The 17,518-nt window shown below is 50.4% G+C and overlaps 2 protein-coding genes across 11 annotated transcripts in view; one reads left to right on the top strand and one right to left on the bottom strand.

Annotated features, from left to right (window-relative positions):
• Positions 1–17,070, bottom strand: part of STS (steroid sulfatase) — a 238,297-nt gene extending 221,227 nt beyond the window's left edge. For 4 of the 8 annotated variants that reach the window (XR_008617964.1, XM_055086301.1, XM_055086298.1 and 1 more), the window contains exon 1: positions 2,915–17,070. Coding sequence is in view for 4 of the 8 variants with exons in the window: in XM_055086301.1 (XP_054942276.1) it covers positions 2,915–3,274 (360 nt within the window). In the remaining 4 variants the exon portion in view is untranslated. The remainder of the gene's footprint in view (positions 1–2,914) is intronic. The other 4 variants (XM_055086302.1, XM_028492500.2, XM_055086299.1 and 1 more) reach the window with 3 other exon arrangements.
• Positions 2,774–17,518, top strand: part of PUDP (pseudouridine 5'-phosphatase) — a 352,814-nt gene continuing 338,069 nt past the window's right edge. Inside the window, exon 1 of one of the 3 annotated variants that reach the window (XM_028492508.2) lies at positions 2,774–2,945. In XM_028492508.2, the coding sequence (XP_028348309.1) occupies positions 2,876–2,945 (70 nt within the window). In that variant the 5' untranslated portion in view covers positions 2,774–2,875. The remainder of the gene's footprint in view (positions 2,946–17,518) is intronic. The other 2 variants (XM_007125266.4, XM_055086307.1) reach the window with 2 other exon arrangements.

Genomic DNA, 17,518 nt, shown 5'->3' with positions numbered 1-17,518 from the left:
AGAGGCACAGGAAAAGATGCTCAACATCACTAATTATTAGAGAAATGCAAATCAAAACTACAATGAGGTATCACATCACACTGGTCAGAATGGCCATTATCAAAAAATCTAGAAACGATAAATGCTGGAGAGGGTGTGGAGAAAAGAGAATCCTCTTATTATACTGTTGGTGGGAATGTAAACTGGTGCAGCCACTATGGAGAACCGTATGGAGGTCCCTTAAAAAACTTTAAAAATAGAGCTACCATCTGACCCAGCAATCCCACTACTGAGCATATACCCTGAGAAAACCATAATTCAAAAAGACACATGTACCCCAATGTTCGTGGCAGCACCATTTACAATAGCCAGGACATGGAAGCAACCTAAGTGTCCACCGACAGATGAATGGATAAAGAAGATGTGGTACATATATGCAATGGAATATTACTCAGCCATAAAAAGAAACAAAATTGAGTTATTTGTAGAGACGTGGATGGACCTAGAGTCTGTCATACAGGGTGAAGTAAGTCAGAAAGAGAAGTACAAATACTGTATCCTAATGCATATATATGCAATTTTAAAAAGTGGTACTGATGAATCTACTGGCAGGGCAGGAATAAAGACGCAGACATAGAAAGCAGACGAGAGCATGGGGCAGTTGAAGGGGAAGCTGGGATGAAGTGAGAGAGTAGCATTGACATATTATGGGGAAGGATGCACAGCTCTGTGACTGTGTTAAAAGTCATTAAAATGTACACTTTTACACGGCTCATTTGTATGGTATGTGAATTATACCTTAATCAAGTTGTCAGAAAAAAAACTGCACAAAATAAATAAATAAATAAAAATGCTCCTTTTATCTAAGGAATGAACAGATGCAACATTGTTACCATGGGAGAGAAAAAGAATTGTCTCCTTTGTGTGTCCACTTGTTTCCAAGAATGGAAAGAAACTGAGAGCAAGAATTCTAAAGGTTCCAGCAGGTGAGCATGGACACACAGTTTGCGCCCAATGTTTGTGGAATAAATCTTTTGCAGGTTGAATGGTGTCCCCCTCAAAAAAAAAAAAATAGTGTAGGAGTCCTAACCCATTGTACCTCAGAGTGTGACCTTACTTGAAGACAGGGTCTTGACATATGTCATGAACTTAGAATGTAGTCATGAGTCTGGGTGGCAATCCTATATGACTGATGTCCTTATAAAAAGGGAAGATTTAGACACAGAAATAGATGCGTAGAGAAAACACAATATGATGAGATAGAGGAATAAGGCCGCTGTGTACAAGCCAAGCAGAGAGGCCTGGAACCAATCCTTTCCTCAAAAGGCGTTAACCCTGCTGACCCCATGATCTTGGACTTCTGGCTTGAGGCAATACCTTCCTGTTGTTGAGACTACCTAGTCTGTGGTGCTTTGATACAGGAGCCTAGCACATTTGGGTCACAGTCCCTCCGCTAACTGGTTGATGAACTGCCTGCTCTGAGATCCAGGGTCCTCAATGGGAAATCATGATTGGAGTAAAAACAGGGAATGTGTCTCACAGCGACAGCTCTAAAAAGACATAAATGAATTGAACATATACTATTTGTCAGTTCCAACAGCTTGACCTGCCTTGCGTTATTTAACACCCCTGTTTTACACACGAGGAAACGAAGGCAGAGGTTTACTGCTTATTGTTGACACATTTGCTGAACTCAGGTGCCTCCGAGTGCAGTTTATGCACTTCACCAGAAACACAACGCTCAGATTTTAAAGTCTCTGAAACTTTCTTATTTCTGCTTCTTGAAAAATCCTATCTTTATGCTTAAACACGCATATGCAATGCCAACTAACACTAAATAGAAACGCGGTGGGGGAAAGTATTCCTGAGAGTGGTCGAAAAAAAGAATGCTTTTCAGGTTGCCTTCAGAAAGTTTGCGGTAAAAAAAGAAAACTCAGAGCAATCAAAGACAGATGAGACATAAAGGCAAAAACGGCAAGGCATTTTAAAACGTCTTATTATTTCGGCCCTTTCCTATCAAACTTCGGCGGGGGGCTGCTCTGGGAGAACGGACCAGCCAGGGATGCTCGGGGAATACAGGCGCAAAGGATGCGGATCCGCGCGCCACTGCGCATGAGCCCTACGAGGCACGCAGGGACCCGTGCGGGCACAACTGAAACGGAAACCTGCCAGGCGTCCAGGGACGGGCGCTCCGGGCCGGGACGAACCCACCGGGGGACCCCGTAACTAAGGCCACCTGGCTACCCATTTACTTGGTGGCTCTCAAGGATGCCAACCTGAGCATCTATGCACTCCTTCCATCAACCCCATGCGCCGTCGTCCCTCCACGCCCTCCCTCCTTCCTCATACCCTTTCCAAATTCGAGCCAGACATTGGCACCCAGATTAGGAACTCGGCTCTGCTCGGCCCCTTGACTCAGCATCCCAGCCCGTTTACGGGTGTGAAGTGAGCGGGGGGAGGGGGTGGATGCGGGCAAACTTGTCGCGCCCGCGCGTGCCACTTCTTAGCCCCGCGGCGACAGCAGGGGGTGACCGTCCTCGGCGCGCGTGCGCAGGACATGCCGGCGAGGCCCAGAGCGCGCGTGCGCGGGAGCGGCTCTGGGCGCGCATTCTAAGAGCCTCAGAAGGAGGCCAGACGCAGGCGAGCGCCGGGCGGCGGAGGCTCAGGGCGCGCGATTTTTGAGGGACCGCGCGAGGACGCTTGAGGCGCGCGTGCGCAGAGCGGCTCGGGGCGCACGGAACTTCCCGGAGCGCGCGTGCGCGAGAGCGTCACGGGGCGCGGGCGCGAGGAGGCCCGGGGCGGCGCGTGCGCAGCATGGCTCGGGGCGCGCGGGGAGGCCCGGAGCGCGCGTGCGCGCGCCTCTTCCCCGCCCCCACTCGGCCGAGACGGCAGCACAATGGCGGCGCCCTTGCCCCCGCTGCGTCCCGTCACCCACCTGCTTTTTGATCTGGACGGCCTCCTTCTGGGTGGGTAGCCTGCGGCCGCCTCCCGCGAGGGCTGTGCGGGGAGGGCTCGGGTGGGGGGTACAGCCTCTCAGGGGCGACGGCCGCGGCGGGGCGGTGTGCAGGGCCCCCAGGCTGGCGGGCGGCGGGGGTGCAGGGCCCACGTCAGGCCGGCCGCGCTCGTGGCTGAGGCGTCGACGGCGCCCGGGGCCCTTACTTCCGGCGGCCGCGCCGCGCGTGGGGACGGAGTGCGTGGGGGGCGGCGCGTGAGGGCGCGGTGCTCGGGGACCACCGCGCGGGCGGGAGGTTGGCGTCGGGGGCCGTGGGCGCTGCGTCCGCAGCCGTGCCTCCATTTCCCCGTCTTCACCCCGGTCTCCAGGATCCCCGCCGGCTTGCCCCGAGGTGCACGCACCTTGCTCGTAGCATCTTACAGGGCAGGGTTCCCCACCCGCCGATTTGGGGGCCTCTGCCGACGTCTGGAGGCGTTTGGAGCGGCCTAGCTGGAGGGTGGGAGTTTACTGGCGTCCAGAGGGTAGCGGCCGGGATACGGCGGAACCTCTCGCAGTGCGCGGGGCCGCTCCACGCCACCGCGACTGCTCCAGACCCAAGTATCTGTAGCGCGGAGGCGGCGGAGGAGCCCTGCTCAGCGGTCTGGCTGGTCCGAGTGACTCCCAGCAGGGACATCACCGGGGAGCAGCAGTTTTACAGTGCAGAGCCCGGGTCCCCACCCCACAGCTGACCAATCAGAATCTGCATTTTCACCCAGGTGCCGGAGAGTTTGAGGTGCACACCCGTGCTGTGGCTTTGAGCGGTTCGCAATCCTGTGTGCGCCGAACAGCCCCGTAGTCTAGGCATAAACTTACCCACTGAGGCGAATTCCAGTAGAATTCGTAGAAAACGCTGCATTTATAACTCAGTAGAGAACTGCTCTGAGCTCTACCCTACAGCTTGGGCGTATGTTGCAAGACAGTAAGCGGTGTTACAGGGTTAGGAAACGCGTTCTGACCGCATTGTCTCGGGAGGGCTTCATAGGACTTTAAAAATGTCTGCATGCTTTACGTAGCCTACTAACCTGGTGGAGGTGTGCATACATCAGTGCTGCCTCTCATAAAATCCTGCAAGGTGGGAGGAGATGTTTGCACTGTCTAATTAAAAACAAAATCGGCACCGCTCAGAGAGGTAAAGTTACTTGCCCAAGGTCACACAGCTAATAAGGAACAGAGCTGAGAAATGATTCCAGATCGATCTGATTCTAATTATAAGTGATGTTGTGCTCATTTTACAGGGGGAGTGTGACCTTGCCCCCATGATCATTTGGCTCACTGGTTCAGTAGTAATGGCACTGATTTTTTTTTAAAGATACACAAAAAACAGTCTTATTTTTATGGATCCAGAGATACAAACGAATGCATTCCTAAGGGGGAAAATAAATTCCCATAGAGATAACTAATTGGGTAGAACAGTGTATGCAGCTGCTAAATATGAAATGACTCAATTTCAGAAAGCTTTTGGGATTCGTAAGTAGAGTTTGTAGACGTGAGTTTTCCTGCTCAGGTGGTCAAGTTAAATTGTCAAATTCCTTATCCTCTAATGAAAAGTCCAGAGAACATGTTTTGCAAACTGAGGTGTCCCATTAAAATTAAACTTACTAGACTTCTAAATGAGCTTGATGCTTCATCCCCACTCAAGATACACATATACCTGTTCCCCGCAGCCATGAATGTAACTTATGTGGTGGTGCCTGCAGGGGTAGTTATCAACCAGGGCCTCCTCTTTGCTAGTTAAGGCAAGTTTAAAGTTTATCAAGCATTCGTCTGGCACTATTACCCAATCCTCTGAACTGTCAGAGAAACAAGAATTAGTGGCCTTTGGGAAGATAAGACCTATCTCTTTGTTCCCCCTTTGCTTTCTGCCCTTTACCTCATTCTGCCCTGACTCTTTGAGTTGGTAAGGCCTTGCAGAACTTTATCAGAAATGCACCTTTGCTTATTCTTTTTTTTTTTTTTTTTTAAAGAAAATGTCTGGTATAAAACACCACTTTCCAGAATGTGCTACTTTACCTCATTTAATCTACTTGATTATACTTGTTCTAATCTTAAGCACCTGACTTCAGTTGTCTGTTCTTTGCATAACAATGTATCATCAGTTTATTATGAGGTGTTTTCCGGTGGGCCTGCTTTTCAGGATTGTGAATCCATTTCCCCAGGAAGTTGTTTGTTAATGGAGCCCCAATCCTGTATTCTCAGGGAAGTGAAACTGAAAGAGTTGCATGGGGAAGCTTGTTTAACCAGAGGAGAATGAGGAAGTCAGTGGAGATATTTGCAGAAATGTTGACCAGAAACCCAGGGTTACTTTCTGGTGCTTTTGAAATGTTTGAGGCTGTTTTCCTTTCAATCTTTGGAATCTGTTTTTGTTGACAGAGGTAACAGTTAGCTGTGAGCTAGGTAGTAATTTTGGCCCTCAAATGCCATTTAGAGACAGAGACCAAGGGGACTGAGGTTATTTATGAACAAGGATAAGATTTTGAAGGAAGAAGATACAAGTTTGAAATACTGTGTCAGCTCCTGAATAGGGAAGATTGCTTAGTTCATTAGATAGCTGAAGTTAGAAGCACAAGAGGTAGGACCATTCTCTTTAAGAGACAAGAAAGTTGGTGGTCCAGAGTCCTGCTATCTGATAGGGGTAGCGCCATGTAAGGTTTTGTTATAGCGACAGTAAAGAAGTAAAGAGACACAGAGGAAATGAACTTGAATGGTACTTCTTTCCTATCCTGACACATCCAAAATATTGTTACTCAACACATGATCAGTTAAAAAAAAAATAGTTGAGATAGTTTACGTTCCTTTTTGTTACCTAGTCTTTGAAATTTGTGTGTATCTTACACTCACAGGGCATCTCAGCTCAAACTAGCCAGGTTTCGTGGGTTCACTTGCCACGTTTGGCCATTGCCTACCGTATGGGACAACCCGGGTACGGAGCCTTAGGAAGCGACTCACTGATGTCTGCTGTTGATAACGGGGCCAGATGGAGGGTGGATGTTAAGAATATTCAGAATTAGGAATACTGATACATGTAAAACGTGGTATACATAAAATATGCTTTCTAGGAGTCTGTTACAGTAATTAAATCCTTAAAGAATCAGCCAGGAAAAATAAAAAGCTTATTTTCAAATGTTTAAAAAATAAGCAGAAAAATAATACGATAGATCTGTGAGGGGAAATACGACTCTTTGCAGTGTCGATTATAATTGACCACGTCTCCATAAACACACAGACATAGCAGGATTGTAGTGGGTGATACCTGGCTTCTACTTCACCTTCATGTAGAGGAATAGGTCCCCTGGCCTGGACCTGTTTGTACTCCTACAGCTTCCTGCTTGCCAGACATTCATCATAGCACTTGAGACCGTGTGGAAGTGTCTGTTTCTCCATCCGGGGCCCAGGGTACAGCGCGAACTCTGGGTGGAGGCGGGACCTTTGTGGTGCTCCTGGGGCTCAGGGATCCATTGTTGACCGAAGCAGCTCGCAGGCCTGCCCAGTCTGCTCGGAATCTGCTGTCAGCCGTCGTCCTCTGGCTCACCTCACCTGCGCTGGTTTCTGTAGACCCTGGGACCTCCACAAAGCTGATGACAAGCACAAGATCTCCCTGTACAGCTGTAGCACACGCCCTACATGAATTTTCAGAAGAGCTGTCGTACATTGTATTTGACCCTGTGTAACTCGTACGAGGTTTAAAGGTGGAGATGATGAGCTTTTCGGCGTCCATTGGTTCCTATCCTGTAATGTGATTCAGTCCAGACATTCCCAAAGAGTCTCAGGAAGGCAGAGCAGAATAAATGCTCATTCGCGATGGCCGGTGTGAGGTTACTGTCTGCCCTTGGGGCTCCCAGAGACACCCTCACCCCGTCCCTGGCCTGTTGTGTGCCTTGGGGTCTCATCACGGATGTCAGGGCACCTGTGCTACTGCACGTTCCCCTTCCCTCTGCCCTGCCCCCAACCCCCGGAACAAACAGCACACGCTCGCGTTTGATGTCACCTTACCAGGCGACATTTAAGTCCCTTCTGCATATTTGCACAGGAGGTGGTGGAAATTCGGAGGCCAGTCTGAGGCCTTGCCGCCAAGCAGAGCCCACACAGAAGGGGGCCCTGACTTGTACTTTCTCAGTTTGGAGTAAGACGCTGGTAGAGGCAGGTGAAGGTACCCGTGGACTATGTTGAATGTCAGGAAATTCATCAGAAATAAGAAAGCACTCGAGGGGGGACCGAGGTGGGTAAACTCAGGTCCCGTTGGCCGAGCTTCCTAATAGACCTGAGCCGCGTCAGCCTTTCCCGTGTTCCTGCGGTTAGTGGTTCTTATCCACCACAGTTGCTCCCGTTTCTAGATTAACAGGAAGGTGAGGTCAAAATTGCAAAATTCTGCAGATCAACGGGAATTTGGTCCAGCTGGTAACACGACTAAACTATTCAGCAGGTTTCTGTCAGTGCAGGTGTAAAGTGCCTGTTCCTTGCTTCCTCCTAGCTTCCTCGTCCTCCTCATCGTGTGCTTTTATTTAGAATCTTAGCTGTGCAAACTTTTTTTTTTTTCTCTCTAGAACCTATTTTTCCTTTCTTCTCCTTTGAAAGCTCTGTGGGAGGGATTCTTTGGTCACTTTTGTCTTTCTGATTACTCTCTGCTTTCTCTGATTCTGTTCCTTTATTTTTTCTTTCCTTTTTTGAGCTACTATAATTTATCCGTTACACTGTGTCATTTTTCAGGGGTAGACAGAGATTTAATCCAATGTAAAAGAGCAAGGGAGATGATGCCCCCAAGGAACGTCCACCAAAAGCACTCATTACACAGGTGCCCAGGTGACTTTTCACAGCTTTGTTTGAGATGTTTGAAAAGTGATGGATACATAGCCTGTAGCTGGAAGGTGCAGTAGTGTTATAGCAGAATGGCTTACATTAGAAGATAAAGCTCTCACTGTCAGGTATATGTGAATACCAGTGACTCGTAATTCCGGCATTTCATATATTAAAAGCTTCATTTAATTGTGTTAAAATGGGGGGGCAATGTTGGTCTGTGGTTTAAAATTGCCTTTGGGGTGTCTAAGGAGAATTTTATTGAAAACATAATAATTGTGAGACACATGCATTTCTGCTCAAGAAATGTCTTCCCCCTTTGGCTTTGCCCAAGTGGACTGCCATCCTAACACCTCTCAACGTACGTTTTGAGTGTTTGGCAGGTACATGCCCACCTTCCTTCAAGGTGCGGCTCCCACACATCCTTTGCTCTCATGCCTGTGGTCAGTAGCTTAGTGTCTGTGCAGAGAGGGGCACACACCTGGGGTGAGGATGGTCTGCTCCACGCCCTTGCCTGGAGGGCAGTTCCATCGGCCTTGCTCCTGGCACTGGGCTAGCCAGTTGATGTCCCTTGACTCGCCTCTCTAGGCCTGGAGATCAGGAACGGATCCAGAGGCAAACCAAAGCCTGCTCGACTCCCAGTCTGCCCAGTGTCCAGTCTTTGTGCGAAATGAGAGCAGGTGGTCGGAGTTTGCTCACCTGAGCTTATTTGGGGCCTTGGAGACGCATTCCAAAGTAAGCAGCAGGCTTCCGTCTCTCCTCTGCCATCATCGTGTCCTTGACGAGAACTGGGCACCGTTGTGCTCTCTGGACCAGCGTGTCCACCCGGCAGAACTGCCTGCCGTGGAGGGAATGTTCTGTATCTGAGCTGCCCTGGATGGGAGCCACAGGGGGCACCCAGGCACATGAAATGCTGCCAGGGTAGCTGATGAATTGAACTCTTCATTTTTTAGTTTTACTGAATTGAAGTAGCCACTTGTGGGTACCGTGCTGGACAACGCAGCTCTAGAGGAGTGAGTTCACTCATTCCTTATCTGTTCGGAATATACCATGCCGGGTGCTGCAGGGGATTCACAGCAAGTCTCTTCTTTGTAGTGGTCTTGGAGTCCAGTTGGGACACAGAACAGGCGTGAATCTCTGAGTAACTGCTGGCGGTCAACATGGCAAGGACATGAGAAGGGGCAGGGCAGTCATTTGAACTGAAATCACTGGGAGGATATTCTCTCAAGGGCAGATAGAAGGACAGTGGATATTCCAGACCAGGAGAACAGATGGCTGAGCAGTAAACACGTTTTCTGAAGCAGAGAAGAGCTTGTTTTTATCAAGCAGAGAGTAATATTTAAAAAAAAAAAAAAGACTGACTTCTTATTAATGATTGTGTTGAAATGTGGAGGTGTGGATGATCTCTGCCTAGTGGATATTACTCTGGTGTTTTCCACGCTGGGTTCCAGATGGTAGGCATGTCCCTTTAGCCTGTTTTGAGCTGGAAAACCTTGCCCCATCCTCTAGCTGCACGGCCTGTGTTTTCGCTGTGAGAGGGTCTCTTGGAAGAGAGCAGGCTGGTTCTCTCCGAGGATGTTCTGTATTCCGGATTGGCCTGCTTGTTTCCTCTTGCTGCCACCTCACTTGTTCTCCATCCCTCGTACGCCCTCTGATCCAGACATCATGCCCGTGCGTCACTTGGACTCCCTCAGCCGTTTCTGCCAAGAACATCCTGCACCAACTCACGGCCTTTTGGGGTAGATGTTCCATGTGGTCATTGCCCTCCTTCTAGTAAAGTCTTGTCATGTCAAGACAGCTCTTTTCTCCCGTGGTAGTGCATGGGATGTTTCAGTGAGAAGCCAGGAGCCTGAGGGACCCAGTATTGGCAGTGACCGTAATGCCTGTGTGTCCCGAAGGCCTGAACCATGAGGCAGAAAGACGGGCAGGGGTGCTTGCGGGGAAGCAGAGGGCCGCCTGGCTGCTGCTTACCCTCAGGAAGCCAGGGTGGGTCTGTGAGATGGGCCCCTCGCATCCCTGCAGCTCTGCCTGACTTGGGCCACGTGCCCTGATCTCTCCCAGCGGTGTTAGGGGGTGGGATCCAAGGGCATCCCCACCTTTGCCGCCAGACTCACGAGAAAGCATACGTTCATCAAAGCAAATACGGTTGCCTGCACCGCGTCCACTTTTGCCACGTAAACCTTTCCAACAGAGCCGTATATTTGTCAATGTGGTTCTGTGTTCCCTGCCATGTATATGTTTTCCCCATGCCACTGGAGCAGCATTCAAGGCTTGCTTAAAAGCGGTTAAGTTCTGGATTTCTAAATATCACACCCAAGGAAAGGAACCAAGACTCTGGGGAGAAGAGGCCAGTTCCAGACTGGGGCCTGTGAAACCCAAGATGAGCATGGCCACCTTTCCAGAGCCAGGGCAGGGTGTCCCACTGGTGAAAGGCAGGGTGAGTGAAAATCAAAGGTATAATGACTGTGATGGATTTTAACACTCTACGTTTTTAGAAAAGAAATCTGTGAGTCATCATCCTTAAAAGAAAAGAGAGGGGAGCCATGGGGAGCAGGAGAATGCCGGTTAATAAATATGGGGAGAATGGTAGAATTCGTCAGATCACCATCTTGCAGTCCTCCCTGTGAATGCTTCAGACAAGTGGCATTGGTGGAAACCAAGACCATTGGGTTCATTGGGGGCGAGGGTGTTCAGACAGTGCGAGAGTGCCACCCCGACAGGGTACTGACACACAGCACAGGCGGACACGCACCTTCGTGATGGACAGTTCTGGGGGCCGCCACTTAAATGACACATCCTACTCAGCTGTGTCGGCGGGGGAGCCGCTGGCTGCCATGTGCTGCCACAGCAGTTTACCTGAGTCCAGTCGAACTTCTAGGTGTCCTTTCTAGTTTGGAGGGACGGAGGAACAAGCAAGGTGACACCGTGTGGAAACGACCGGACAGATCCAGAATGCAGGGCATTCTGCAAGGTCGCTGGGTGGACTGTTGAAAGTGTCAAATGTCACGGGAAATGACTGGGGTGGGCTGCTCTAGTTTACAGGAGGCTAAAGGGACCTGAGTACCCAATGCAGCGGATCTTAGACTGGGGGGTGGGGAGATCTTATAAAAGACATTTTTGGGGCAGTTGGAGAATGTGGTGTGCAGTGGCTAATTAGATGATGTCATTCAGTCGTTGCTGATTGGCCTGTTCTGGTGCTAGTCATGGCTGTGTAGAAGAGTGTCTTTATTTGATGGAGAAGCATGCAGAGGTATAAAGGGATAAATGGCAGAGTATCTGCAAATTTTTAGGTTTATTGCTTACAGATGTAGTTTATATGGGTCTTTTCTGTGCTTCTTTCGACTTTTCTATATATTTGAAAAAAGAAAAAAAAAAAAGAATGGGAGGATTAAGCCTGAAGTCTGAACCCCTGAAAAACAAAACCAAACTTTTAAGTAGTCATCAGTCGATTCTGTTTAAAGAGACAAGAATATAAAACGTACATCTTTACAAGATTCGCGTGAACAGCGTAAAAGAGTTCCAGAGCCTTTGGCTCCCTGGAGAATTTAGGTGGCAGTGCATTCCCTGGTGTCGTGTGACAGCAGATAACACTTGGAAAAGAACTGGCCCCTTCACTGTTCTCACCCTCTCTATCCACTTCCTTGTCTTTTTCTCACAGTGCGCTTGGACCTGGGCCCCAGGATTTGTAAAGACATTCGTGTACCACATTTTCTTTTGGTGGAATCTTAAAATGGCAGCTGATGTTTAGTCAGGAGATCACACTCAAAAAAAAAGAAAGAAAGAAAAGCTTCTAAATGACTTACCAAAGTAGCCACCCACACCGATCCCTGCATCTCACGCGGTGTGCTGATTAGACCTGGTGACAGCCACGTCCTTCTGGAGCCTGTCAGCTGAGCCCCGGGCCCCCGTGACTGAGTCTCCTGCAGCTCTCAGCAGCTGTCTGCAGCTGCGGGCCTGGCCTGCTCTCGTCCCTTACTCCTTGTCAGCTGCCAAGGTCCGGGGAAACCTGAGGTTGGAGCTTGAGCTGGAGTGAAGTGATGAGATGGGTGTGACAAGGATGCCCGCATGTTGTCCACGTTCCCTGGGCTGGTGCCATCCCTGGCTTGAGGGCCCCGGGGGCTACCTGTTCATACCTGGACGGGGCTCTCTTTCCCTAGTACATCTCACTTTCAGTGGCTTGGAAACCTTTCTGCTCTTGCTTTGAAAAAAGGGAAGTCACTTGGTTACTGAAGAAATGTTTTGTGCCAGCAAGGTGTTATTCGTATTTCTTTTCTGGCCACAAATAGTCATCAATTTCAGTCGGTCCCCTAGTACGTTCCTGTTTTCTCTCTGCATCTCTTATTTCCCTCATTTATCTCACCACAAAGCATTTCCTTTGGTTGCATTGACAACGTTTCTTTTTTTGCACGATGACTACATATAATCAAGGCAGACTTCAAACCAGCTGAGTTACTGCCTTGTGCCACCGTATATTTTGACCTTGGTACCGACATCTTGATGACCACACATCAGCTTTTAAAGTGGTAGGTTCAAGTGACTGGCTTTGCAGAGTGGAATTCTAGTCGAATTTGAGATGTGTTTCGACAACCCGGTGAGCTGGCTGGAGAGCCCAGTGAAAACCGGTCCCGGTCCCTCCTACTTGGTTGTTTCATCGTGTATCTCTGTGGGCAGCACTGGTGTCGTGTCAGAACTCCCGGACGCCTCTGTTGCCGGGCAGCCCTCACTGGTACAGGTAGCAGTGGGAGTCCTTCCTTAAAGGCCAGGTAGCTGATGCCTAGTGCTTTAGTTTTATCTCAAGACGGGCGATGAGGAGACTGCCCACAACCCCCTTGGTTGACTGAAAACGTTAGGTGCTGCTTGGATGAAGCCTGGTTCACCTCGCCCCGGGGTACTTGCTCTACCTGCTGACTTGGTGAAATTCCCCATCCCCCGGTGTTCTCGCCAGGGTCCTGCCCGCTCCCACCTTTAGCACATCACAGATGGTGCGGGACATCTTCTGGGACCTCAGCGTCTCATTAAGATATAAAAACAGATCCAAGATCACGTGCTAGCTGACCCCAGGCCCTTACGGCACTGTTTAACGTGACTTTGCAAAAGAGATTTAATCATCCAGATATATGATGCAGCCCTTCTTAATACCATTAATATTTATTGTTAGATCAAGTAAAGGAACATCCTCACTTAGTGAACTTAATATCTTTATGTAATCGCACCTGTAATACTGAATAATAAGGGCAGTGTATCTGTCTTGACATTTACAGTATTGTTTCTGCTCGTTGGGCTGGGAGTAGAGTCAGGGTTCTGAATTTGAGGGTGTACTTTAACACTGGCCTCTTCATCGGTGCCCTAGTTTGGGGTGAGTTTGCAGGACTCTTCTGGCATCCTTTTGTCCTTCACATCGATGGTGCCTCCGCCCGGGCTCGGCCCTGGCCCTTCCTTCCTCCAGGGAGGAAGGCTTGCCTTTTCTTCTGGATGTAAGCAGCTCCTTCTCCTCCTTCCTCTTCTTTTTCTAATGCTTCTGTACCTCAGCATAAAGTGTGCTAGATCTGTCATTTAAACAAAACCTCTCGGACTTCCCTGGTGGCGCAGTGGTTAAGAATCCACCTGCCAGTGCAGGGGACGCGTGTTCAAGCCCTGGTCCGGGAAGATCCCACATGCCGCGGAGCAACTAAGCCCGTGCGCCACAACTACTGAGCCACACGCCTAGAGCCCGTGCTCTGCAACGAGAGAAGCCACCGCAGTGAGAGGCCCACGCACTGCAGTGAAGAGTAGACCCCGCTCACCGCAACTGGAGAAAGCCCGGAGCAGCAACGAAGACGCAATGCAGCCATAAATTTAAAAAAATAAACAAAACCTCTGCTCCCTCATTGCCGTGTCCTGCACAAACTGCCTTCCGCCTGCAGCCCATGGACGTCATTTGCACGAAGGGAGCAGTGACTTTCGTGTTGCCAGACCACTCGCCATCTTTTCTTATGTTTCCAGAACTTTCTGCTTCATGGGCCACTGCCCCGCTCCATCCTGGGGGATCTGTCTCCATGGCTTCACTTCTCCTTGTCTGTCTGTCCTCCTCTGCACCTCTGTGTGGGGCCCTGGACTGGGCTGTGGACCCCGCCTCTAGGAGATCTCTTGTGGACACATGGCCTCAGTGACCGCTCTTGCTCTCGGGCCTCCGTCCACACTTCCCGTGGGCTTTTCCACCCAGAGGTCGCGCCCAAGCCCCGGGTTTCAATCTGAGCCCAGAGCTCTCCGCCACATCTGCCATCTTGCGAGCCCCGTGAGCTGCCCGCATTAGAGACTGGCAGTGACCTTCCCATCTTCCGGTCCTCCCGCCCCCCCTCCCCTCCCAACATGCCAGTACTGATTCCTCAATATTCAGAGCCACGTTTGTGTCCTTCAGCTGCCTCTGCCTTTCTTCAGGCCCTCCGTCTCCATCCTCTGTGGTAACGGTGAATATTTACAACGAGCCTTCACCGCGTGCCCCGCGCCGCCGTGCGCACCTTGCCCGCCTCGCCTGTTTCCCTGGCAGCAGGCCGACGGCACCCTGCTCTGGCTGTCTCGGCCTTGCCCATTTTGCAGGTAGGGAAGCGAGGCTTTCTGAGGTCAAGCGACTGAACCTCAGAGGCAGTGCCTGACAGGTGTTGCCCCCCGCCACCTCTCGCAGCTCGAGAAGAAGAGGCAGTGATTCGCCAGACTCAGGTGTGCTCACGGGCAGTTCTGTCACTTCCAGAAACGTCAGTGGCGGCGGTTGAATTTTGGTGCTCATGTTGGCGAGATTGCAAGCCATGTTCCATGACCATTGTATGTGTTAAGAAGGCTTTGACTAGAGGATACAGCTCACCAGGAGTTTATCCCCAGAATGGTCCTACGTCCCCTTGTCAGAGGAATCTGGGTGTAAGCTGGTCCCTAAACACTTTCCAAGAGAAAAGGCGTTCGTGCCCATAAAAATAACCCTTGACTCTACCTGTCGCGCATCTGATGCCCTCTCCCATGTGCTGAGTTATGTGTGTGTGTGCGTGCTCGTCTGTGTGGTCATAACACAAACAATGTAAATCATCTCTGGGTCTGCCAGGTGCAGCCCGACAAACACCTTCCTTTCTGGAAATTCGAGCCATATCTCGGCACTCATCTTGTTCAACCAGTCTGAGAGCAGCCTCATAAAAGCATTTCGAGTTGGCTCCTGGGTGATTTGGACCAGCCACCCAAGGAGTTAATGTGGCTTAATGCTGCCAGCCTGTAGCCAGGTCCGTCTGCCTGGCTCTTGAGCGTTTATCTGGGGATAAAGCTTTACGTTCAAAGGGGATTTCAGAAAAGTGTTACAGGATGGATCCACCGGGGCCGTCAAGGAGAGAGAGGTGTTCAGGGCCCTGCTTTGGTCCCTGAGTCCCACACGCTTTCGTAGCAGGCCCACCAGACGTCGGGTACCGAGACCAGTGCAGGGCAAGGATACAAGGCCACGCAGGGGTGCCGTGGAGGCGGGCTGCAGGGGGCAGACGTTTTCTGTCCTGCCTCCTCACGGATCTGCTGGGCTGACCCAGTTCCCTGGGAGCCGGGCAGAGGAAGCAGGCTGAGGTCCAGGGTGCGCCCCGCCCCCGAGACTGGGTCCGTCCCCAGCCTCAGGGCAGGGCTGTAGGAGTCTGTAGGCTGCGTGGGGCAGCATGAAGGGCTGCGAGGACCCCAGGCCAGCAGGGCACTGTGTGTAAGTCTGAGAGAGCAGGGGCTGGAGAAGAGGCTCCTTGCCCAGTGAAAGGTGGGAGCAGAGGTCTCAGGAAGGGGACGGGGCGTGGTGAGCCTTGTGCCAGACGCAGGAACGTAGGCCTTACCTCCTAGCCGTTGCACAGCCTCGTAGGCAGGGGATGCCGTACAAAGGCACTGTTGATGGCGTGGATGGCTGTGGCTTACAGGCTGGGAGCTGGCTAGGGGGTGTGGCAGTTGTCCTGGAGAATGATCCAACACGTACATACTCTCTTCTTTTTTTTTTTTTTTTTTTTTTTTTGCGGTACGCGGGCCTCCCACCTCTGCGGCCTCGGAGCACAACAGAGTACAGGCTCTGGACGCGCAGGCCCAGCGGCCATGGCCCACGGACCCAGCCACTCCGCGGCATGTGGGATCTTCCTGGATTGGGGCACGAACCCACATCCCCTGCATCGGCAGGCAGACCCTCAGCCACTGTGCCACCAGGGAAGCCCTGACACGTACATACTCTTGCTACTCTGGCAGGGATCGCCATGGGCCCTGCTCTTTCACCTGACGGCTGCCTGAACTTTGTCCACGTCATTATTGATTGGCATGGACACTAGCATGTAAAAGAAGGGCCTAAAGTAACGTAGGCGTCCGGTACTCGGATAATCAGCACGTTTCCCCAGATACAGATCTCATAGATGGAAGCTCGATACCCAGACCCGTGTTCAGAAAACCCATCCCGCACCTACAGAGCTGTCTTATTTCCCAGCGTGCCCACCCATCTCCTCCTGATTTTGGGAATCTCCATTCTAGGAGCGCCAGGAGCATCATTCTGCCCCGGGCCCCGCCTCTCCGCCTGTGGTGCCCTGGGATTCCAGCCCTTTCTCACCCTCTGCTCTTCTTGTGTCACCGACACACACGGGGGCCGCGTATCACGGGTGCTTAATATTACTGATGCGGCTGCTTGTGTGCTGAGTTGGCTCCTGTACACTGGGTTTTTAAAAAAGCCTACCTGTCCCTTAAACACTTAATTTCTGCTTATTCTGTTGACAAATCTGGTAGACGTTAGTCATCACTGTTAAGAGGCCATGGCAGTGTTTGACTCTGTTTACACGTTTTTTAATCAAAGGAAACACCTTTGCGCTTGTTAAGGTCCGTTTATAAAGGTAGTATGTTTTATTTCCTGTTCCATACTTTCCTCATCTGAATTAACACGCAGAACCTTTCTGAATAGCCAGAGATCATTTTAAGCCTAGTAAATGAAGTTTATGATGAACGTGAAGTTCACTTGACTGTTCCAAGAGAGTTGCAATAATGTAGTCTTAAATTGTTAGTGAAAATTAGTAATTCCAGTGGGTATTTCAAAGTTTATTTACAGCATTGTTGCCCCAGTGGGCCAAATTCCATTAAAGGGTACAAGTAATAAAGTAATAGATAACACACAAACACTGATTCAGTACCCTGCCTTCCCTTAAACATCTCTGTGAATGTTTTGGGGGTCAAGAGGTGCCTGTCCATTAGAGAAAGCCTTTTCCCACCCAGCTGATTTGATTTTGCGTTTCTTGGCATATGGAAATGTCTTTCCACCTAAATCCAATAATCTTTGAACCTGACAAGAATTTTTCATTCTTTCAGTATACTTCCCAGGTCCATGCAAGTCCCAGAGAGGGCCATGAAAATAATACGTGATTGCCTGATGGATTTCTTTCGTGTACTTTGTCTGACTTGGAGTAACACTGTGTAAGGCCATATACCCACGCGAGTCAGGAAATGAATAGGAGCCAGCCTTAATTCTGTGTCTGAGGAGCCTCTGCCTGTTCCCAGAGAGGCAGCCTCTTGCACCTGCTGTCACTTCCCAGGTCCTTGGAGCTCTGGACTAAAAGCCAGTTCTGTTTGAGAACAGGATGGGCACTGTCACTGCTCAGCTCTCAGAGCCCCTGCAGTTGGAAGGCTTGGTCAGTTGACCTCTACCTGTGGTGACTGAGCTCTGCTTCCTTTGCTCAAGAAAGCTCCCATGTCACCAAAGGTACAATCTGCGTGGGAGGGGGAAGCACGCCTTACTGGTTTTTCGTCTTT

The sequence above is a fragment of the Physeter macrocephalus genome, chromosome 7 (assembly GCF_002837175.3).
Source record: "Physeter macrocephalus isolate SW-GA chromosome 7, ASM283717v5, whole genome shotgun sequence".
In the NCBI taxonomy this organism is placed as follows: domain Eukaryota; kingdom Metazoa; phylum Chordata; class Mammalia; order Artiodactyla; family Physeteridae; genus Physeter; species Physeter macrocephalus.
Note: the sequence above shows the minus strand (reverse complement) of the source record. Positions and strands in the feature narration are given on the sequence as shown.